This window comes from Rhinatrema bivittatum, chromosome 4, assembly GCF_901001135.1.
Source record: "Rhinatrema bivittatum chromosome 4, aRhiBiv1.1, whole genome shotgun sequence".
Lineage (NCBI taxonomy): Eukaryota > Metazoa > Chordata > Amphibia > Gymnophiona > Rhinatrematidae > Rhinatrema > Rhinatrema bivittatum.
In genome coordinates this window covers 228,819,921-228,841,069 of record NC_042618.1, presented here as the reverse complement: position 1 = coordinate 228,841,069, position 21,149 = coordinate 228,819,921, and the positions used below count along the sequence as shown (strand labels likewise).

At 42.6% G+C, this 21,149-nt stretch overlaps 1 protein-coding gene across 20 annotated transcripts in view; it reads right to left on the bottom strand.

The window, feature by feature from the left end:
- MICAL3 (microtubule associated monooxygenase, calponin and LIM domain containing 3) overlaps positions 1-21,149 on the bottom strand; it is a 756,715-nt gene that overhangs the window by 534,728 nt on the left and 200,838 nt on the right. For all 20 annotated transcript variants that reach the window (XM_029599822.1, XM_029599821.1, XM_029599828.1 and 17 more), the window contains 2 exons: positions 11,220-11,336; positions 10,191-10,292 (listed from right to left, as the gene is read on the bottom strand). In XM_029599822.1, the coding sequence (XP_029455682.1) occupies positions 10,191-10,292; positions 11,220-11,336 (219 nt within the window). The remainder of the gene's footprint in view (positions 1-10,190; positions 10,293-11,219; positions 11,337-21,149) is intronic.

The following is a 21,149-nucleotide window of genomic DNA, read 5'->3' as shown; positions in this document are numbered from 1 at the left end:
TTAATTTAAAGTGTCGGGGGTGGGTTTTAGGGGGTTTTAGTGTGCCGGCTCACGATTCTAACGATTTATAACGATAAATCGTTAGAATCTCTATTGTATTGTGTTCCATAACGGTTTAAGACGATATTAAAATTATCGGACGATAATTTTAATCGTCCTAAAACGATTCACATCCCTAATGCATCCTAAATGAATTGGTTTCAAATCCAAGGTATGCAAGTAGTTTTTGTCTAGCGTAGAAAAGGACCTAAGACCTTGCCTTCACATCGAGCAGTGAATCTCTCATTTGCAAATAAGACCTACCAGTGGATTTCTTCCTAGAAGGCTTAAAAATCTGAGATCAAATCAGAGAAAGCACAGAAATGGAGAAATTACTTACCTGATAATTTTGTTTTCCTTAGTGTAGACAGATGGACTCAGTTCCAATGGGTCATGTGCTCCCCTGCTAGCAGATGGAAACGGAGTCAGGTTTCAAAGCTGATGTCACCCTAGATATGCCCCTGCAGTGACCTCAGCTATTCAGTATTTTCTTCAAAAGCCACTGGGGACATACTATTGAAAAACTTGATTAGAATTTGGATTCAACTTAATAACTTGATTAAAAAACTGGAGACCGCAACTGCACTCAACAAAACACAAGCGCTGAATCCCAGCAATACTATAGATGCCCTGAACTAGGGATAGGGAGATAGCTTACCCGTAACCCCATGGAATTGAGATTCACCTCATGGGCGATTCCTTGGTATTGTTCATGGGCAGCATGGGCGGGATGCTGAGTCCATCTGTCTACACTAAGGAAAACGAAATTATCAGGTAAGTAATTTCTCCATTTCCTAGCGTGTAGCCAGATGGATTCAGGACCAATGGGATGTACAAAAGCTACTCCCAAACAGGGAGGGAGGCTGCCCGCGGTCCGGTTAGCACCGCCCTTGCAAAGACTGCGTCTTCCTGGGCCTGGACATCTAGGCGATAGAACCTGGATAAGTTGTGTAAGGAGGACCACATCCCTGCTCAACAGATGTCGACAGGAGACAGTAGCTTAGCTTCCGCCCAGGATATTGCTTGGGCCCCAGTGGAATGAGCTTTAACCTGAAAGGGTAAAGGCTTCCCTACTTCTACATAAGCTCCCGTGATCACTTCCTTTATCAAGCGAGCTATGGTAGCTCGCAAAGCTGCTTCACCTTGTTTTCTTCCCCTGTGAAGAACAAACAAGCGGTCTTGTCTTGCACACTGGTTCTGAATGTTCCAGATACCGTACTAAAAGCCTATGGATGTTTAAGTGGCATAGAAGGCGGTAGCCTTCCGTGTCCTTGTGTCTATCAGGGGGCGGTAAGGAAATGGACTGGTTCAGGTGAAACTCCGAGACTACCTTTGGCAAGAAGGAAGGGACGGTGTGAAGCTGTACTGTTCCTGGAGTAAAACAAAGGAACTGCTCCCGACATGACAGCGCCTGTAGTTCAGAGATGTGATGAGCCAAGCATATCGCCACCAAGAATACAGTCTTCAGTGTTGACAGGCGTAAAGACAAACTGTGCAGTGGCCGAAAGGAAGGTCCTGCTAAAAAGTCCAATACTAGATTGAGGTTCCATAGGGGGACCGGCCACTTTAAGGGTGGTCAGAGGTGTCTAACCTCTTTTAGGAAACAGGCCAAATCCGGATGCGTCTACAGACTGGTTCCGTTCACCTCTTTCCTGAAACAGGAGAGAGCCGCCGCCTGGACCTTCAAGGAGTTGAGGGACAATCCTTTGTTCAGGCCGTCCTGTAAAAATTCCAGAATCATGGGGATATTGGTCATTCGCGGGGACACCCTGCGGTCCTCGCACCAGGCCTCAAATATTCACCAGATCCATATGTATGCCAGGGATATTGAGAACTTCCGTGTGCAGAGCAAAGTGGCGATTACGGCTGCCAAATGTCCACGCTTCATCAGGCAAGCCCTCTCAAGGGCCAGACCCTAAGACAAAATGGAGTTGGGTCCTCGTGAAGAATCAAACCTTGTTGGAGAGAGTCCCTGTGTGAGGGGAGGCATGGGGGCTCTCCACGAGAAGCTTCCACATGTCTGCGAACCACGGGCATCTGGGCCCACAGAAAGGACTAATCCTCTGTGGTGTTAGATCTTGCGGATGATCTTGTCCAGCAGAGACCACAGAGGGAAGGCGTAAGATAAATCCTTCTCTGGCCAAGTCTGGACAAGGGCGTCGATCCCTTGGGAGTACTGATCTAGTCTGTGACTGAAGAATCAGGGGACCTTTGCATTGTGAGATGTAGCCAGTAGATCGATGGTTGGGAGGACCCAGCAATCTACTAGTAGCTGGAGGGCTCTGGTCGATAATGCCCATTCCCCTGGATCCAGACTCTCCCATTGCCTTTTCCCGCGATTTGGGAGGCAAGATCCCTTTAAAGTTTAACTCCGCCCATTCCATAAGGGGGGGGGGGGGTCTATCTCCAGAGACACTTTGTGGCTTTTGGTTCCTCCCTGGAGGTTGATGTAGGTTGCTGTTGTTGCATTGTCCAACATTATACAGACTGCCTGTCCCTGGAGCCTGTAGCTAACATGCTAATCTGACCACTCATGCTTCCAGGCAGTTTATATTCCAGCACGCCTGTTCCTCGTCCATCACCCCCTGCGCTTTGTCAATTCCTAACAGTGGGCTCACCACTCTCTGAGACTCACGTCCTTCATGAGGACAGGCTTACACCCTTGCTTAGGTGAATTTCCTGTAGCCACCACTGGAGCAGAGAACATACTTCCATCGGTAGGTGGAGGTGAATCAAGTAGTTTTGAGACATTGGGTTCCAACATGACAGCAGGGAGCGTTGGAGTGGCCACATATGTGCCCTCGCCCACGGTACTACTTCCAGGGTTGATGCCATCAGGCCGAGGACCTGGAGATAGTTCTACACCCTGGGGCGCATTGTGTTTATCAACCGATGCACTTGGTACATCAGTTTCCTTATCCTCGAGGGGGGGGGGGAGACTTTATGCTTGGTGTCTAACCATACTCCCCGGTACTCTAAGGACTGGGAGGGGCTTGAGACTGCTCTTGTCTGTGTTCACGACCCAGTCGAGTTCCTGTAAGAGGGACCTGACCCTTCTGGTCACCTGGAGGCTCTCTTCCAATGACTTCACCCAGATCAGCAAGTCTTCAAAGTAAGGGTGCACCAGGATCCCTTCTTTCCTCAGTGCCGCCGCCACAACCACCATAATTTTGGAGAATGTTCTGGGGCGGTTGCCAGGCCGAAGGGCAATGCCTGGAACTGATGACGACGGACCAATATAACAAAGTATAGGAAACACTGGTGGTCTTGACGGATTGGAATATGAAGGTAGGCCTCAGAGAGGTCCAGGGTGGTTAAAAACCGTCCCGGTTGTACGGCCATTGACGGAGCGAAGAGTTTCCATGTGGAAGTGAATTATCAGCAGATGACTACTGATGCTGAGATCCAGGATGGGTCTGAATGAACCCTCCTTCTTGGGTATGATGAAATAGATGGAATAACGCCACGTATTTACTTGGGATTTAGGTACCAGGGTTATAGCCCTCAAGCTGAGGAGCCTTATCAACGTGGATTCCACTACTAGTTTTGTGTGCTGGGAGTGGCAAGGTGACATCATGAACATGTTTTGAGGGATGCTGCGAAATTCCAGAGTGTATCCTTCTCATATGAAGTCCAGTACTCATTTGTCTGATGTGAACTCGACCCACCGCTGATGGAAGAGGGATAGTCGGGCCCCCTATCTCCTCATCCCGTGGATGGGTTAGCCAAAAACTTAATTCGGAAGCTCAGGTCTTTTTGGTTGCCTGCTCCGAAAGGACTGAGACCTTCCCGAGGGCCGAGATGTCTGAAATGATGAGATGTCTGAAATGATGTGTTTCTGAGGTCGCAGCACCCCTGGCCCAAACCCTTATGGGCCAGGGGTGCTGCGACCTCTTTTTCTTATCTTCTGGTAGCTGTGGCACTGGAGATTCACCCCACTTACTGGCTAGCTTTTACAATTCGCTACCGAATAGGAGGGATCCCTTAAAAGGCATCTTTATGAGGTTTGCCTTAGAGGTCGCATCCGCTAACCAATTTCACAACCATAGCTGTCTTCTGGCCGCCACCACTGAGGCTACTCCTCTGGCCGAGGTACGCACTAGTTCCGAGCTTGCATCCGCCAGGAAGGCCACGGCGGACCTGATCACCTATCTGGGATGTGCCCCTGAGCTATCTGCCGCTCTCAAGAGAAGCAGACATGAATGGGCTACCAAGGTACAGCAGGAAGCGATCTGCAGTGTCATTGCTGTCGTGTCAAAGGCTTGCTTAAGGATGGATTCCAACCGCCTATCGTGAACATCCTTCAAGGCTGCTCCTCCCTCTACTGGGATAGTAGTTCACTTCAAGAGGGCACAGACCAGGGCATCCACTTTCGGGAAACAGACATTCCTTGGCCGTTGGGTCCAGAGGGTACAAGGCCTCCAAGGCCCGACCTCCTTTAAAACTGGCTTCTGGGGTGTCCCATTCCAGGTCAATCAACTCCTGAATGGCTTCCAGAATCATGAAATAGCAAGACGCTTTCTGTAGGACACCAGGATGGGATTCTTCTTCGGTTCCAACATAGGGTCTGTGCCAGGAACTCCCAGCATCTTCAGGGTCTGGGAGACCAGAGCCAGAAAGTCATCTCTGTGGAAGACCCGTAGCATAGTCCGGAATGACTCCAGGCCTGGAGGGATTTCCCCATCCTCCAATGAGTCCGCATCCCATTCGTAGTCCGAGGTGTCTGGGTCCCTGTCAGGGATACCCTTGGTGAGGCAAGGCATGACCCGAGGCATGCTGATAGGGCTGGGAGGGCAAGGCCTTCCCAGCTGGGGCTCAGACCGGGCAGAGGCAGTTGCTGATTGCGCCTGAACAAAGGCTTGAAGGCCCTGAAAAAAGTCCAACCAAGAAAAGGTCGCTGGGTCCATACTTAGGTCCAGGAGGAACTGGGGTAGAGGCCGCTGAACTTCCCTCTCACGGGGAGGACGCCGACACAGAATTGCTCAAGTCTGGGGTGCTACCAGATAAGGTTGTGGCTGACCCATTCTCCGACTGGGAGGGGCCGGACTTGGAAAAGTTCTGAGAGTCCAGCCCTCCCTGGGCTTCCTCACAGTGCTGATACAGAAGGATTCTAGGCCAGACTGTGTAGCCCTAATATGGCAGACAGCACAAAGGGAGTGTCACTTATGCTGCTTTGTTGCCAGAGCCATAATACTCTGTAGCTTGTGCGTTCAGCCAGTTAGCACCTCTAAAGCGTGCACAAACCCGCCTTGACGGGCGCAAGTCTAGGTGTCTGGTTGTGTGCTAATGTATGCGTGCGTTAGGTGCACAAAGGACCGGCCTGCAATGCATGTGCCGACGGACAATGGGGGAAAATGGTGTCGCCCAGTGATATGGAATGCCCACCCAGCCTGAAACAGGGCCTAGCCCATTGGGGAGGCTGCTCAACCCGCTCAGAAACCCCTTTCCCTTGCCCTAACGGGATCGGGAACTAAGTCGGTACGGTGTGCCGAGCAAGAAGACTGGAGGAAAGACTTACCAAAGCCCTTCCATGTCTCTGAATAGGAGGAGTTCTTCTCTACTTACCTGGGCTCAGTACTTACCGACTCAGTATAGAGACGGTCTCTGGCTGCGGGGGGGGAGAGCTTAAGCATTCAGTCATCACCGCACTCGGTTTCCTGTACCCACCGCCTTTCAGCTGCTTCAGCAGCAAAGTCCATGCCGGGAACAGATTATCTGACCAAGGCACAGCTCTGAGGGATCTCGGAAACATCCTCAGGAATTCTCAACTGGAGGAGGGACCCTTAAGTATCACCACAGGAGAGAGGGGCTCGATCTTTCTCCCAATTTAGAGGTAAATTTAAGTTTCTTCTTCAAACTAGTGCTGCAATCCCGCTAAACACCGCTGCTGATGTGGGGATAGTGTGTCTACATCTGCTAGGAGACAGGCTAAGAGAGAATTTGAAAAGAAGTTGGCTGTAGAGGCAAAAACTCACAGTAAAAACTTTTTAAAATATATCCGAAGCAGAAAGCCTGTGAGGGAGTCAGTTGGACCGTTAGATGATCGAGGGGTTAAAGGGGCACTTAGAGAAGATAAGGCCATCGCGGAAAGATTAAATGATTTCTTTGCTTCGGTGTTTACTGAAGAGGATGTTGGGGAGGTACCCGTAATGGAGAAGGTTTTCATGGGTAATGATTCAGATGGACTGAATCAAATCACGGTGAACCTAGAAGATGTGGTAGGCCTGATTGACAAACTGAAGAGTAGTAAATCACCTGGACCGGATGGTATACACCCCAGAGTTCTGAAGGAACTAAAAAATGAAATTTCAGACCTATTAGTAAAAATTTGTAACTTATCATTAAAATCATCCATTGTACCTGAAGACTGGAGGATAGCAAATGTAACCCCAATATTTAAAAAGGACTCCAGGGGCGATCCGGGAAACTACAGACCGGTTAGCCTGACTTCAGTGCCAGGAAAAATAGTGGAAAGTGTTCTAAACATCAAAATCACAGAACATATAGAAAGACATGGTTTAATGGAACAAAGTCAGCATGGCTTTACCCAGGGCAAGTCTTGCCTCACAAATCTGCTTCACTTTTTTGAAGGAGTTAATAAACATGTGGATAAAGGTGAACCGGTAGATATAGTATACTTGGATTTTCAGAAGGCATTTGACAAAGTTCCTCATGAGAGGCTTCTAGGAAAAGTAAAAAGTCATGGGATAGGTGGCGATATCCTTTCGTGGATTGCAAACTGGCTAAAAGACAGGAAACAGAGAGTAGGATTGAATGGGCAATTTTCTCAGTGGAAGGGAGTGGACAGTGGAGTGCCTCAGGGATCTGTATTGGGACCCTTACTGTTCAATATATTTATAAATGATCTGGAAAGAAATATGACGAGTGAGATAATCAAATTTGCAGATGACACAAAATTGTTCAGAGTAGTTAAAGCACAAGCAGATTGTGATAAATTGCAGGAAGACCTTGTGAGACTGGAAAATTGGGCATCCAAATGGCAGATGAAATTTAATGTGGATAAGTGCAAGGTGATGCATATAGGGAAAAATAACCCATGCTATAATTACACAATGTTGGGTTCCATATTAGGTGCTACAACCCAAGAAAGAGATCTAGGTGTCATAGTGGATAACACATTGAAATCGTCGGTGCAGTGTGCTGCGGCAGTCAAAAAAGCAAACAGAATGTTGGGAATTATTAGAAAAGGAATGATGAATAAAACAGAAAATGTCATAATGCCTCTGTATCGCTCCATGGTGAGACCGCACCTTGAATACTGTGTACAATTCTGGTCGCCGCATCTCAAAAAAGATATAATTGCGATGGAGAAGGTACAGAGAAGGGCTACCAAAATGATAAGGGGAATGGAACAACTCCCCTATGAGGAAAGACTAAAGAGGTTAGGACTTTTCAGCTTGGAGAAGAGACGACTGAGGGGGGATATGATAGAGGTGTTTAAAATCATGAGAGGTCTAGAACGGGTAGATGTGAATTGGTTATTTACTCTTTCGGATAGTAGAAAGACTAGGGGGCACTCCATGAAGTTAGCATGGGGCACATTTAAAACTAATCGGAGAAAGTTCTTTTTTACTCAACGCACAATTAAACTCTGGAATTTGTTGCCAGAGAATGTGGTTCATGCAGTTATATAGCTGTGTTTGGAATAGACTTAGTTTTTGGGTACTTGCCAGGTTCGTATGGCCTGGATTGGCCACTGTTGGAAACAGGATGCTGGGCTTGATGGACCCTTGGTCTGACCCAGTATGGCATTTTCTTATGTTCTTATGAGATACTGAATGGCTGAGGTCACTGCAGGGGCATATCTAGAGTAACATCAGCTTTGAAACCTGACTGAAGTCTACATCTGCTAGCAAGGGAACACATAACCCATTGGTCCTGAGCCCATCTGGCAACATGCTAGGAAATGAATCACTTTTCTCAGCATTCAAGCTGATAAAGTAACTTCACTGGTTCTGCAATATTACAGTTGGATAAATATACAACTTGATTGGTTTCCTAATGGATAAGTCCTGAAGAATTAAAATCCTAACCCAGCCGTGAGACCATAGTTTTTAGTTTCTTCCAAAATGTGTGTATCCTCTGATACCAAGAGATGTATCAGAGGATACACACATAGAAGACTTGTAAACCAATAAAGGGAGAAGGCATCAAAAGCTGGACTACTTTCTGAATTCCTTCTGAAGCAGGATGCCAACATGTTTCTGTTCTCAGCTGCTGCAAACAGGAGTTCTCCACCAAAGAAAGAAGCTGTTCACTATACTCTGATCCAGAGACCACATGTGGGGGTCCATTTGACAACTCAGTCTGTCTGCCAGAACACTTGCTTGCCTGTCAAATTTGTGGCTCTTAGGGACATCCCTAATGAAATGACCCAAATCCTGTAACTTGGAATCTTCCCACAACAGAAGGAGGGTACCCATTTCTCACTACTTGTTCAAGTACAATATTGCCACCTGGCTGTCTGTCTGAACTTGAACACTGATTAACCATTTGATTTCTGAAAACCTTTAAACATAACAGATTGCCCTTAGCTCCACAAAGTTGATGTGTAGCCTTTTTTTCCTGAAAAGATCAGAGGTCCTGTGCATGAAACACATTCAGATAGGCTGCCCAGACCAGGATAGATGCATCAGTAGTATAAACAATCAGATGAGGATGAATTTGGAACAGTATACCCTTGCCAAATTGGAATGGGAAAGTACCTTGAGGAGTCCCTGAGCTTTTCTGGTTAAAAAAAAAAATGGGGGGGGGGGGGGGGGGGGGTGATACCTGATATTTCTTAGCATCATGTTTCAGGGCGGATTCAACCACCGAATCCTTTAACAGACCATACAAGACAAATGATCCCCTAAGAATACTCAAAGTCACATTCTATATAAACAGGAGACTACGTCTAACACTGCACTGATCCTTGAGTTGACAAGCCATTAGGCCAATACTTCTCTTGCCTCATTCTCATGCTATCACTAGCCACGTTTTATATCTTTGCTCCATTTATAAAGAGTAGAAAGAAGGACAGAGGGGAAACATGAACATCTAAAGAGAGTTTGCTATCTGTATGTGCAATACCTTTCACTTTTATCTTAGATTAATCAAGTCTCTCCACTCCAAAAGACTTAAACTTTGTGTCTGTGGATGAGTGTACATGAGTTTTCTCCACAGCTATGGTTGTCTGGCTGGCACAATTGGAGTAGTATTTTACATACCATTCCATACAACTCAAATTGCAATTTGTGATTATTGGTTATTGGATAGAGCCAAGCACAGAATTGATGTGTCTTGTACTTGACCTATAAGAATCAGATTGCTTGCCAATTAACAGAATTATTTTATAGGATCTATTTGGTATCAAAAATACACATCTTACAAATTCTACACACACCACACAGTTGTGATCATAAGTTTACATACCCCTATGTTTTCTTAAAATACTACACAAATCAGACAAAACATTTGTGAAGCATTAAACTATAATGCTTCACAAAATAGCACAATCATTAAACAATAGCAATAAAGGAAATAATATACAAGTCCTTTTCAAAATGTATGGGCAGGTTGAGATGGCAATTAAGGGTAGGTATCTACACACGGTACTTGACAGGAAGATGAGGCTGTCCACAGTAGGGCTGTCCACAGTAGGGTGGGTTGTGCATACAACAGACTATTATTTGTATGAAGGGTGGACATCCCCCTACTTCAGCATGCATCAGTGTGCATGGCACAACCCTAAGCTGGGGTCTCCCAGACAGCATGGCTAATTCAGCCTGCTTATTGACTGGAAAAATTAAGTTTGCTTACAGTCAATGGTGTTTTCCGTAGATAGCAGGATGAATTAGCCATGGTGACCCAGCCATTTCCCTGGACAGCCTCTCTACATTCGCTGCAATAGATAAGCTATCTTATGGACTGAGGAGAACCGGTAATCACGCGGAAAGAACCGTGCAGGTGCACAGAGTCAAAGCTCCGCATAGCTAATTCAGCCTGCTTATCAACGGGAAAAATATATACCAGGTAATGTTTTGCCTCTATTATTAAAAGCCATCTTGTAGAATACAAATCCTACACTTTAGATTAAAAAAATGAAAGGAAAATGCTTAAATGCTCCAAAGCATCAAAGCAGCACTTACCTTCCAAAGTGTTCCTTCTGCCATCTGCACCAATGACAACATCAAATTCGTACTCTGATACTGGATGTGGTGTTGGGTGGAATTGTGCTTTCCATCCTGTTCCTGCAAAAAAAATTCAAATCATTAATACTGCATTAATAACATTTCTATTTGTATATTCAGCTGAGCGATGAATCTTCTCTGCCCTACCACCCCACCACCCCTAAATCTTGTACTAATAAATGTTCTTTTAGTATCTCTCTCTTTATTATGGAAAGGTTTGTCATATGAAAAAAAAATCTTGAACTTCAACTTCATCAACTCACTAAAATAGTGTCAAAAGAAGAAAGACAATTGTTTGTTTTTATATTATTCCTATGAGATCAATAGGCTTTTTTCTCTTTTCTTACAAAGTAGGAAGAGAGTCTTCTCAATAAAATGTTCAGTTCCATCTCTCATGTCAGTGCTTCTCTCCTAAGTCAAGGATTTTCCTAGCTACAACAAACATATACCCACAAGAGATATTAGGACATATAAAAAGGAAAGATACCTGTACTGAAGAAAAGTAAAGACAGGAAAAATCTTACAAGCAGAAAAAAAAAAGTTACCTTTTCTGAGTTAACAGAGCAGAGTAATGTGCTTTAAAACAGGGCACAATTAGTTAAATTAGGCATGAATGCTCTAAGAACCTGTGGCATCTGCTGAGGTGAACTCTTTTAGTTTATATTTGAAAAAGTATAAACTGATTTTCCGTTGGCTAATTTCCTTAAACTTCTGAAAAATGTTTTCTTCTTTTTTTTGGCCTTAGTGAAGAGATCTTAATCTTCAATAGGATACTGTGTTCCTAATAGTTATGCGCATGCGTTTGCATAGTGTTCCTAATTTCCTCATGCTAAAATTTAATGAAGAAAATGCCACTGTGCTCATGTGCGTCATACAAATGTGTTTCTAATTGCTGGGCATGTTTAGTATCATCTCTCTAATATTTATGGATTTAAAATCATTTACAGAATCTTGAATATACAAATAGCAGCAGGCTAACTTGCTTACGCTCATTTTCCTGGTCTTCAGGTGGTTCAATGAGACCCTGAAATTCTACATTGACATGAATTTCAATTCCTAGGATTAAGGCGACCTTTAGAAGAATCAACTGAAGCTGACGAATACCTATAAGAAACAAAGATAAGCAATGATGTGATCACCCACATTTAAGTTTCTAATTTTGTCCTTGAATGCACATCTTTCAGTTATTCAAATTACGAGATAAAACATGATAGCAACAAAGCAGTTACCCACACATTACACGGCCAACATGCTTTATCTCAGAGTAGCTCTGTTCAGATGCCTATTTAATCTGTGACCATTCTATATTTATCCCACACGTCTCTGAACTTCACTACTGTTTTTGTCTTCAACACCTCTTCCTGAAGGGCATTCCAGGAATCTACCACTTTTTCTATGAAAGAAAGTCATTAGGAAATATTTTTTCAAGGGCGATGAATGCCTAGAATGCCCTCCTGGAGGAGATAGTGGAGACAATAATTATGGAATTCAAAAAAAAAAGCAAGCAGTAAACAGAGGATCCCTAGTGGCAAGAGGATGTAAATTAAATATTACTGTTCTAAAAACAAAAAATATCACAACTTGTGAATGGAAATAGATGATTAAAAAGTTGACAAAAAACAGTCCAAACGAAATTGACTGTTTAAAGCTTTCATAAGCAAGCTATCCAAAGCAATACAATTTATGAGATTTCCATTTACATAAATTCAGAATCTAGTTTCCACATATTATGATGTGTTGGTAAATTAAATATTGGCATCACCGGCACATAGCAGCGGTATGATTACTCAGACCTCTAAGAAAGCATTGGAGGTGCCACTCCATACCCCTGTGCGGAGTGGCAGTTAAAACCATGAAACTGAAACTTCGTAAATTAGAAAAAACCTGGCGAAAGAACCGCCTCCCAACCACCTTATTTCAGTTTCGCACCCATCTACACACCTACAGGAAGGCCACAGAAAAAGCAAAGAAAGATTTCTATGCCACAAGAATCCATCAATTCCAGTTCAACCCACAAGCCCTCTTCCAATACGTAAACAGCCTCATTACATCTCCAGACAGATGCAACCCCCGACAATGATGATGAAACCAAATGCGAGAATCTAGCATCTTACTTCCTTTCTAAAGTGGAAACCATTATGGCACGCTTCACAGCTCATTCTGGCTCCCCGAACACATCAGCAACCAAAAACACCCCAATAGACTACACCAATCAAAGCATACAATCACACCCACACACAAAGAACCCAAACCCTTCACTACTGAAATTCGAAAACACATCTGCACTAGAAATTGAAAATACCCTCAAAAAAATCAAACCAGCCTATCACCCCTCAGACAACCTGCCCACCAACATACTACTCACGAGCCCAGCTACCACAGCCAAACACATCGCAAACATCCTGAACAAATCCATTACCCTAGGCCAAGTCCCGAAGCAACTCAAGCATGCCATTATCAAACCTACCCTTAAAAAAACTAATTTGGATCCTAATGAACTAGCTAACTATCGCCCAGTATCAAACCTCCCATTCCTCTCCAAAATACTGGAAAAGATTATCAACAAACAACTCACCGAATACATTGATGAACACAACATACTCTCCACATCCCAATATGGTTTTCGCAAACACCATAGCACTGAAACGCTACTCATCACACTCTCAGAATCCATACTTAAAGCCATGGACAACGGACAATCCTACATCCTTGCACTGTTAGACATATCTGCAGCATTCGACACAGTCAATCACCTCACACTCATCAAACGACTCATGGAAATTGGCATTGCTGGCACAGCCTTACTATGGTTCCAATCATACCTTAGCGACAGAAGCTACAGTGTAAAAATTGGTTGTAACAAATCCAACCCTGTCAAACTATCTCAAGGAGTACCACAGGGATCATCCCTCTCTTCAACACTTTTTAATATATACCTCCTCCCCCTCTGCCATCTCCTCTCTAAACTGGGTATCCAGCACTTTATATATGCTGACGACGTGCAGATACTCATTCCCATTAGTGATTCCATTACAAATGCAATGAAGATCTGGAACGCTGCACTATCTGAGATAAATAAACTACTTTCCGAAAATTTCCTTGCTCTCAACACCAACAAAACAGAACTACTCATTCTTTCTCCTCCTAACAACCCCTCACGCAATCTCTCCCCCACCCCCCCACCCCCCAGCTGCCCTCCTACCTTACAAGTCCGTAACCTTGGAATTATGATAGATAACCAATTTAACCTCAAAAAATTCATTTCGGCCACCATAAAAAGCGGATTCTTCAAACTCCACACCTTGAAGAGAATCAAACCTCTTCTTCATTCCTCTGACTTCCGCACAGTACTGCAAGCTATGATCCTATCCAAAATTGATTATTGCAACGCTATTCTCCTAGGCTTACCAAAAAGTACTCTACAACCACTACAGTTATTACAAAATGCTGCTGCACGCATCCTTACCAATACTCACCGTCATGAACACATCACTCCCGTCCTCCAATCACTACACTGGCTTCCTGTAACCTCCAGGATAGTATATAAAGTACTCACGCTCATACACAAAGCCATTCATAACCATGACATGCAATGGTTCCCAGAACATCTCCTGCTTCACACTCCGACCAGACCCACAAGAACGCATCACCAGGCCAAACTTCAGACTCCCTCTCCTAAGCTCATGAAACACACCACCTTCAGAGAGCGATCATTCATCATTACAGGCACTACCCACTGGAATAAAATGCCTTCTCAACTACGCCAGGAACCTTGCCACAAAAAATTCAAGCACAATCTTAAAACATGGCTGTTCAAACTAGCGTACCCGGACTAAAGAATTGACTCCTTCCAAAGATGCGACATGACCTCCCGACTGACGCTTGCCCTTCCTACTTACTCTCCCCTCCTCCCACCCTCTGTGAATATTCTCCCCCTCCCCTCCCTTATCTCTTCCCCCTGCTAATTACCCTGATTACATTGATGAACGCCCTTGTAAAAACTAACATGTATATATGTATATAATTCTCATATCATCTACTCCTGTCCATGTTTACCCCCTCCCTGTTAAAAAACGTTATTATTGTAAAGCCTGTTGCTCAGTTATGTTACATTGTGAACCGAGGTGATGTTTTGCAAACGTGCCTCGGTATATAAAAAACCCGTAAATAAATAAATAAATAAATAACCATATACAATTGGTGGTATAACAGCACTGGGCTTCCAGATAAGGCTGGGAAGCATGGAGGAGTATGAATGAAGTACTCTCTTGAGAGCAGATACTCCAACTACTGCACCAATGCTTTTCTGCCATTGGTATATGGATAAAATGAAATGGGTTAAAACTTAAAACAGATACTAAGGGTTAGTGTGGTGAAACAGAGGTTTGTGAGCACTATGATTTGTTTTACCTTAGGCCTTGTGTTTTTCCCCAGGAGCAACTCATTTCCTCTAAGCTAGCCTGCAGGCACTGTTTGATCTTCCCACTGTAGTTCAAACAGAGGCTTAGGATGAAGGCTTGACTCAAAATAAGGCTTGGACAGTATATCTATATCTATCGCAACTATCTGAAGGACCAATCATTGTGCAATGATTGGTCCTTCAGAGAAAGAGCTAGTTCTGAAGTTGCTAGAAGTCCAACTCTGGTATTCAGCACATTTCCTCAAGCTTCCTAGGTAATAACTAGTGAAAAAGTGTTTAACTAACATCTTATTTAATCATTATTTTACCTGTTATTGGTTACAAATGTAATCTCTCTATTCGCTGCTCCTACTTTTAGTTAATACATTTGGTTTGTACTGATTAATGTTCCTAGTGTTTTCTGTACTTGAGTCTAATAGATGCATCTCTATGAATGCATGACCCCTGGATTATGTGGGGTCCCAGTGTTCCTAGAAACCACTAGGGGATAGCTTGCGCGCAGAGTGCTTGCCCAGAGGCAAGTGAGACCTAGCTGGTGGGTAGAAAGCAACCAATACAGAAGCATGTGCATAGGTGCAGGCCAGACTGGGCAGTGCTCGGCAGAACCCTCCGAGTAGCCATGGTGTTAATCCTGAGTAGGTCTCATGTCAAACATTTTGGAGTCATACTCAACTACTTGCTTTCTGTGGAGGACCAGGTCATAGAACAACATTCCTAAGGGGAGGAGGTGGACACCACTGATGCAAGATAAATATCAAAATGGTCCACTTCATCTGCCCATCAAGCTTTTTGTTTTTTTTTTAGGGTAGTAGCAACTACCACACCGTGCAGTCTACCCTCAAGCTTTCTGTTAGGTCTGACAATATCTCCTGAGCAGAGTTTAAAGTTTGGTTCCAAGATTTAAAACAAAGGACATTGTGGCAATCAAAGAAGAAATTCTCAAAATGGTAACTAAGCTGCAGCGAGACATTACAGAGATGGGCCACAGGGTGGTAGGGGCCGAGCAAAAAATGGAGGAACAGGCTGAAACCATGCCGCTTCTAAAAATCTGTTATAAGCTTGCAGAAGGCAAACAGTGAATTTATTGATAAATTAGAGGACCTGGAAATAGATCCTGTAGAGGAAATTTAAGTTTTTGGGGACTGCCTAAAACGAATTAATCTGTGGTTAGTGTTCCATCCCTTAAACAAATAAGCAAAGCAACTTTGGTGGCAGGCCATCACCCAGATGAGGACACTGAAGTGATGACTGATGGGGCTAATCAGGCAGTGAGTGCTCCCAAAAATTGTCTCCAGATATATCACCACCTGTTATGACTCCCGGTTAAGGAAGAAGTTACAGTACAAGCTCAGAGAACTGGGACAGCCACCACATTGAAGTTTACAGTGATCTTTTACCATCTATGCTGGGGAAAAAAAAAAAAAGAAGACGACGAGAACCAAATAAGATTACCAACTTACTGAAAACAGAATATTTTGTATCTGTGGCTATTCCCATTTAGTCTGGCTTTCACCATTATCAGCGTCACCTCACAAGTCAAGTCAAAGATGGAGGTAGCAAAACTTTGAGAAGCAGTCATTGCAATTAATCCAACACCAGTTACAACTCAACCACAGCCTCAAAGTGACCCTTCTGGGGAAAAGAGCGACTAAAGGACAGAGACTGTTGGAATTCCGAGAGAACTGCAATACCCAAGGAGACTGGGACCTGCAGAAATTCATTCACTAATCAAATTTCTTCCCTAGTTCAGCGGGTTTTACTTTCCTCATATTTGGCATTTAAAGCCTTTTTTTTAAGAACAGCATGATCTAAAAAGTCCTAATTCATACTTTAGTACTAAGTTTGCCATTGTATTGTATTTGATTAATAGATTGCAGTTGCTGCAACATATGGTAGCAAGGCTAACCTCTGATGCCAGGAAATATGATCATGGAACACCACTTTTAGAAGATTTGCACTAGCTTCCTATTAATTGTAAAATCCAAATTAAAAGTATTTGTTTAGCATTCAAAGCTATTCATAGGGGTCAACCAGCCTATTTAGCTAATTTTTTCTGTCTATATATTTCAACCAGAACCTTTCATTCATCCCAAAAGAATCAGATGAAAAATTTCCTTCTCCTGTCAAAATTAGACTTGATAGTATAAGACAGACATGAATCCTCTACCAGGCCCTTTTTCTTTGAAATTAGATACCACTGTTGATTTATCAGGAGTTAGAATATATGAAAACCTGGCTTTTCCAAGAGGTGTTCCAATAGGATTTGAGATTAACTTATTTATTTATACCATTGTTCCAGAGGTAGATCACAATGGTTTACATATTTAGCACTGAGTTACATTGTAAATTATAGAAAAATAGCATTAGAATAATAGCATTATAGATTTGCTGGCTTTATATTAATTAGGATTTTGCTTATTTTATGCCATGTTGTCTTTATATGTGATATTAGTTAATCATTTTGTCTTAGTTTGTGTATTTATGTTGATTATTATGAATGTTGATTTTAAATTGTACACTGCTTTGGCTCTTTCAAGAGAAAGGTGCTTAATGAAAGGAAACTAAACTAGTGATTGTTTCTAGATGTTTGCCTTCCATAGGAACTATAGGCTTGCTGTTTGATTTGCAGCTTGGGACTTATATTCTTGTGGAATGGGAAATGAGAGGGCAGAGGTTGGGCAGCAATGTCTGTGCAAAAGTGGGGGGGGGGGGAAGGGAAATATTTCCTGCTTTCGCTAGAACAGTGGTTCTCAACAGGTGTGTCGGGGCAAAATGGTGTGTGTCTCTCTCATCAGCTTGGGTGGGAGCTAACCGACTTCTTTATTGGACCTAACAAGGAGGCTACTCTTGCTTCCTTCTCCTCTTTCTGGTCCAGTGGGAGGCTGTTTTCTCCTTCACCCAGATCAGAACGAGACATTACCAACTTCTGCTCTTCTGGGCCCAACAGGACATCAACTATCTTCCCCAGCTAGGCCTGGAAATGATGCTGCCGATGCTCTTTTCACCCTGTGATTCTGGGCAGGGAGAAGTAGACGAGAGAGGGAGTACAGAGAAGAAGATGCGAAGAGATGTTGGGAATGCTGGGCAGGGATGTGAGTGTGAGAAGATAAATGGGAGAACTGAGGGAGAGATTCATGGAGGGGGAATGACAGAGTGCAAGAGCCATAAGATGTCAGTTTTGGGAATGAACATTTCTTTTCTTTGTATTTTGTTTATCATAGGAGGAAATATATTTCTGTTTCTAGTTCTCCAGCTTTGCATTGTATGTAAAGTGGATTATTAGAGTTTCCATTCCAGTTTTTAGCACATGTGTAATGTGGTCTTTTATTCTGTATCTGAAGGTCAGTTCTGAGTGTTACCGAAATGAGGTATTTTACTAGCATGTAGGCATTTCTATGGGTCTTATTTATTGTGTTTTTTCAATAGGATATGAATTGGTGGTGCACTGCTGCCTTTTCATAGATAAGGTTATTGCGGTTTGAGTCCTTGGACTTAATGCCATGATATGGCAGGTTTGCTACACATGTGCTGAGTGGGGGTGGTGGGGTTTTTTTTTTCAGGTTTTGTATTATTTTACAATGTACCTGGTAGTACAGGGAGTTTGTGTTGCTGTTACTGAGATGACAACAGAATCGGCTTATCTTTTTTGTATGGTGAGTTGTACATGGAAATGCCCTAGTTCTGTTGTACACCCATTGTTGGGTGACAGGAGGTTCCTGTGGATGCAGAGCATGTGTTTACATTTAGCCCTCTGGTGGTCAAGAGTTCAGTGTGTCACATATGTGAGCATCATCTGTCAGGTGTGCCCAGACAGAATAAAGGTTGAGAACCATTGCTCTAGAGAAATATCTTTGCTGATATTCAGAATAAGGTTATTATGATTGTGAGGAGGCTGTCAAGTCAGAGTTGTCTTTCCTCAATAGAAGGGTAGCCTGTAACAGCTAGCATGGTACAATTCCGCTTTGTTTGGGATAGGAGGGAAGTGGGTGGGTTATAAGTTGGGTTGGTCTGTTGAAAAGAATGATTTTTCACCAGAGATGATGGTGAGGTAATGTCTGGAGAAGGATTTCGCAGCCCAGTCCTCAGGACACCCCTAGCCAGTCAGGCTTTCAGGATATCCACAATGAATATGCATGAGAGAAATTTGCATGCACTGTCAATTTAATGGAAATCCCTCTCATGCATATTCACTGTGAATATCTTGAAAACCTGACTGGCTAGATGTGTCCAGAGGACTGGGTTGAGAATCATTATTCTGGAGGATAGTCTTGCAAGGCCTTATTAATGCTGAAACATTAGCACTCTAAGTCCATTAAAAAGATTAATGATGCCATTTTGCATGGTTTCAAAGAATGCAAAAGGTTTAAATTCTCCAATGAAAAGACAACCCCTTTTCAAAAAAAACCAGGAACCTTAAGGTTTCTGTATTTTTGATCAAAGAAACCACTTCAAGAATGAAAAACTAATGTGTCAGTTTTCTTCTATGTTATTTGCCTCTAGTACTGATAAGAATAAATATGGGATATGGGTATCTTGATTTTTAATGTAGATGTTAAAGAGGTCCAGAGAGATGCGGAGTAGATATATACTGATTAAAATAAAGTCAACACAGACTTCTATAATTGCCAATGTGCCAAATTTTAATCAGAGTGATTTTTGTTTTGATTTTTTTATTTACTGTTGAAAGCTTTGTGCGTAAATGGTAACGGGCATGTTACCTTGGGAGGGGATTTTAATATCACCATCTCTTCACATTTTGAAAACTCTTTAGGTACAGGTTTGATCCCACAAGTCAGAGGGAAATTTAAAAAGTTGATGTCTAGAGGATGTCTAATCCAACCATTTACAACTACACTTTTCTCCAAAACTCATCATGCTTATTTAAGGGCTGATTTTCTCTTGGTTAACAAATCCATTGTTTCAGGGGTTTTGCATTTAGAAATTGACAATATTACTTGGTTTGATATTGTCCCCATTTGAACTGAATGTTGTAACTTATAAAATGATAGAGGGAGACAACTTTGTAGTGACAGCTTATTGAAAGATAGTGAGATTTGTCAGAGCTTGGAAAATGACATTCAGAGTATTTGCAATTCAATGACAATGATACTACTCAGATGGTTTGGATTGCCTTAAAGCTGTGCTTAGAGAGAAGTTGATTGCTCGGTCTGTTAGACAAGAGAAAACATTTACATAATTATATTTGCTTGTTAGAAGAATTACATAAGAAAAACAGACCCCAAAGTTCTCAAGAAACTGGAGGCAGATAGGAGTATATTACGTGCTTTATCTACCTATATTACCAGCTAAATTTGACCAGACAGTCCTACTCTGAGAATGGTACAAAGCAAGTAAGCTTTTATCTTTAACAGTGAAAGCTAGGCAAACCCAGAATCAAATCCTTCAAATTAAAGATGAGTGAAATACTTTTTAATAATAGGATTACAAACCATTTTCTACAGTTCTGTCAGGACCTGATACCTATATAGCAAGTAGATGAGCATATCGATGCTTATTTGGAAGGGATCAGCTTACTGGTGATTTCACAGGATGTACAGTTTAGACTGAAGAGGAAAATCATCAAGACTGAAATTTTACAGGCAATACACAATTTGAAATTGAACAAATCTCCTGGTTTAGATGGATTTTCAGCTAAGTTTTATAAGAAATTTTGAAATAAAATTGGGGAGCCTTTAGCTAAAACATTCAGTGCATTATTGAAGAAGTGTGATCTGCCCCCCTCTATGAATATCCCAATGAGGACAGGGACAATATCTTGTGTAGATCACACAGCCCAACTTCTTTAATATAGGAATTAAACTCTGTGCTAAAAATTTTAGCTACTCAGCTGTGGACAATGTTAGACACTTGTTAAATTTGATTTGGCTGCCCATGAAATGAAAAGGCCAGAAATCCTACTTACTATTGATATGGAAAAAAGCATTTAATAGGGTCCATTGGAGTTTTACGCTTAAATCCTCCAAAAAGTAGGTGTGGGGTTCAATTTTATTATCTGGATTCAGAAGTTACATGCATCAGAAGAAGCGTGTGTCAATGGTTAATGGGAATTACTCGGAGACCTTTATTTTGGAGAAGGCTACTAAACAGGGGTATCCTTTATCGCCTCTTATCTGCACTGGTTATGAAACACTTTGCAGAGAAAATTAGATGTAACTTAAATATTATAGGAATTATGAATGGTTTTGTGGAACATGTCACCTGCAAAAAGATATTTATGGGTTTCAAGGCATTGTGAGGTATCTATCCAGAAAGCCCAAAACAAAAAAAATCATCCACAAGTACAATCCTCCACTTTGGAATACAATCCCAACAGAATTGAGGTGGGATGTAAACTACTAGGCCTTCCACAAAGGCCTAAAAACCTCTCTTTACTATGATTTATGGAGGCAGCTTACCAGGCAAAAAATCTTCCTAGAGTAGCACTAGAAATATAAACGAGTTTATGGAGCCAAATTTCCAGTAGTGTAATGCTTTAA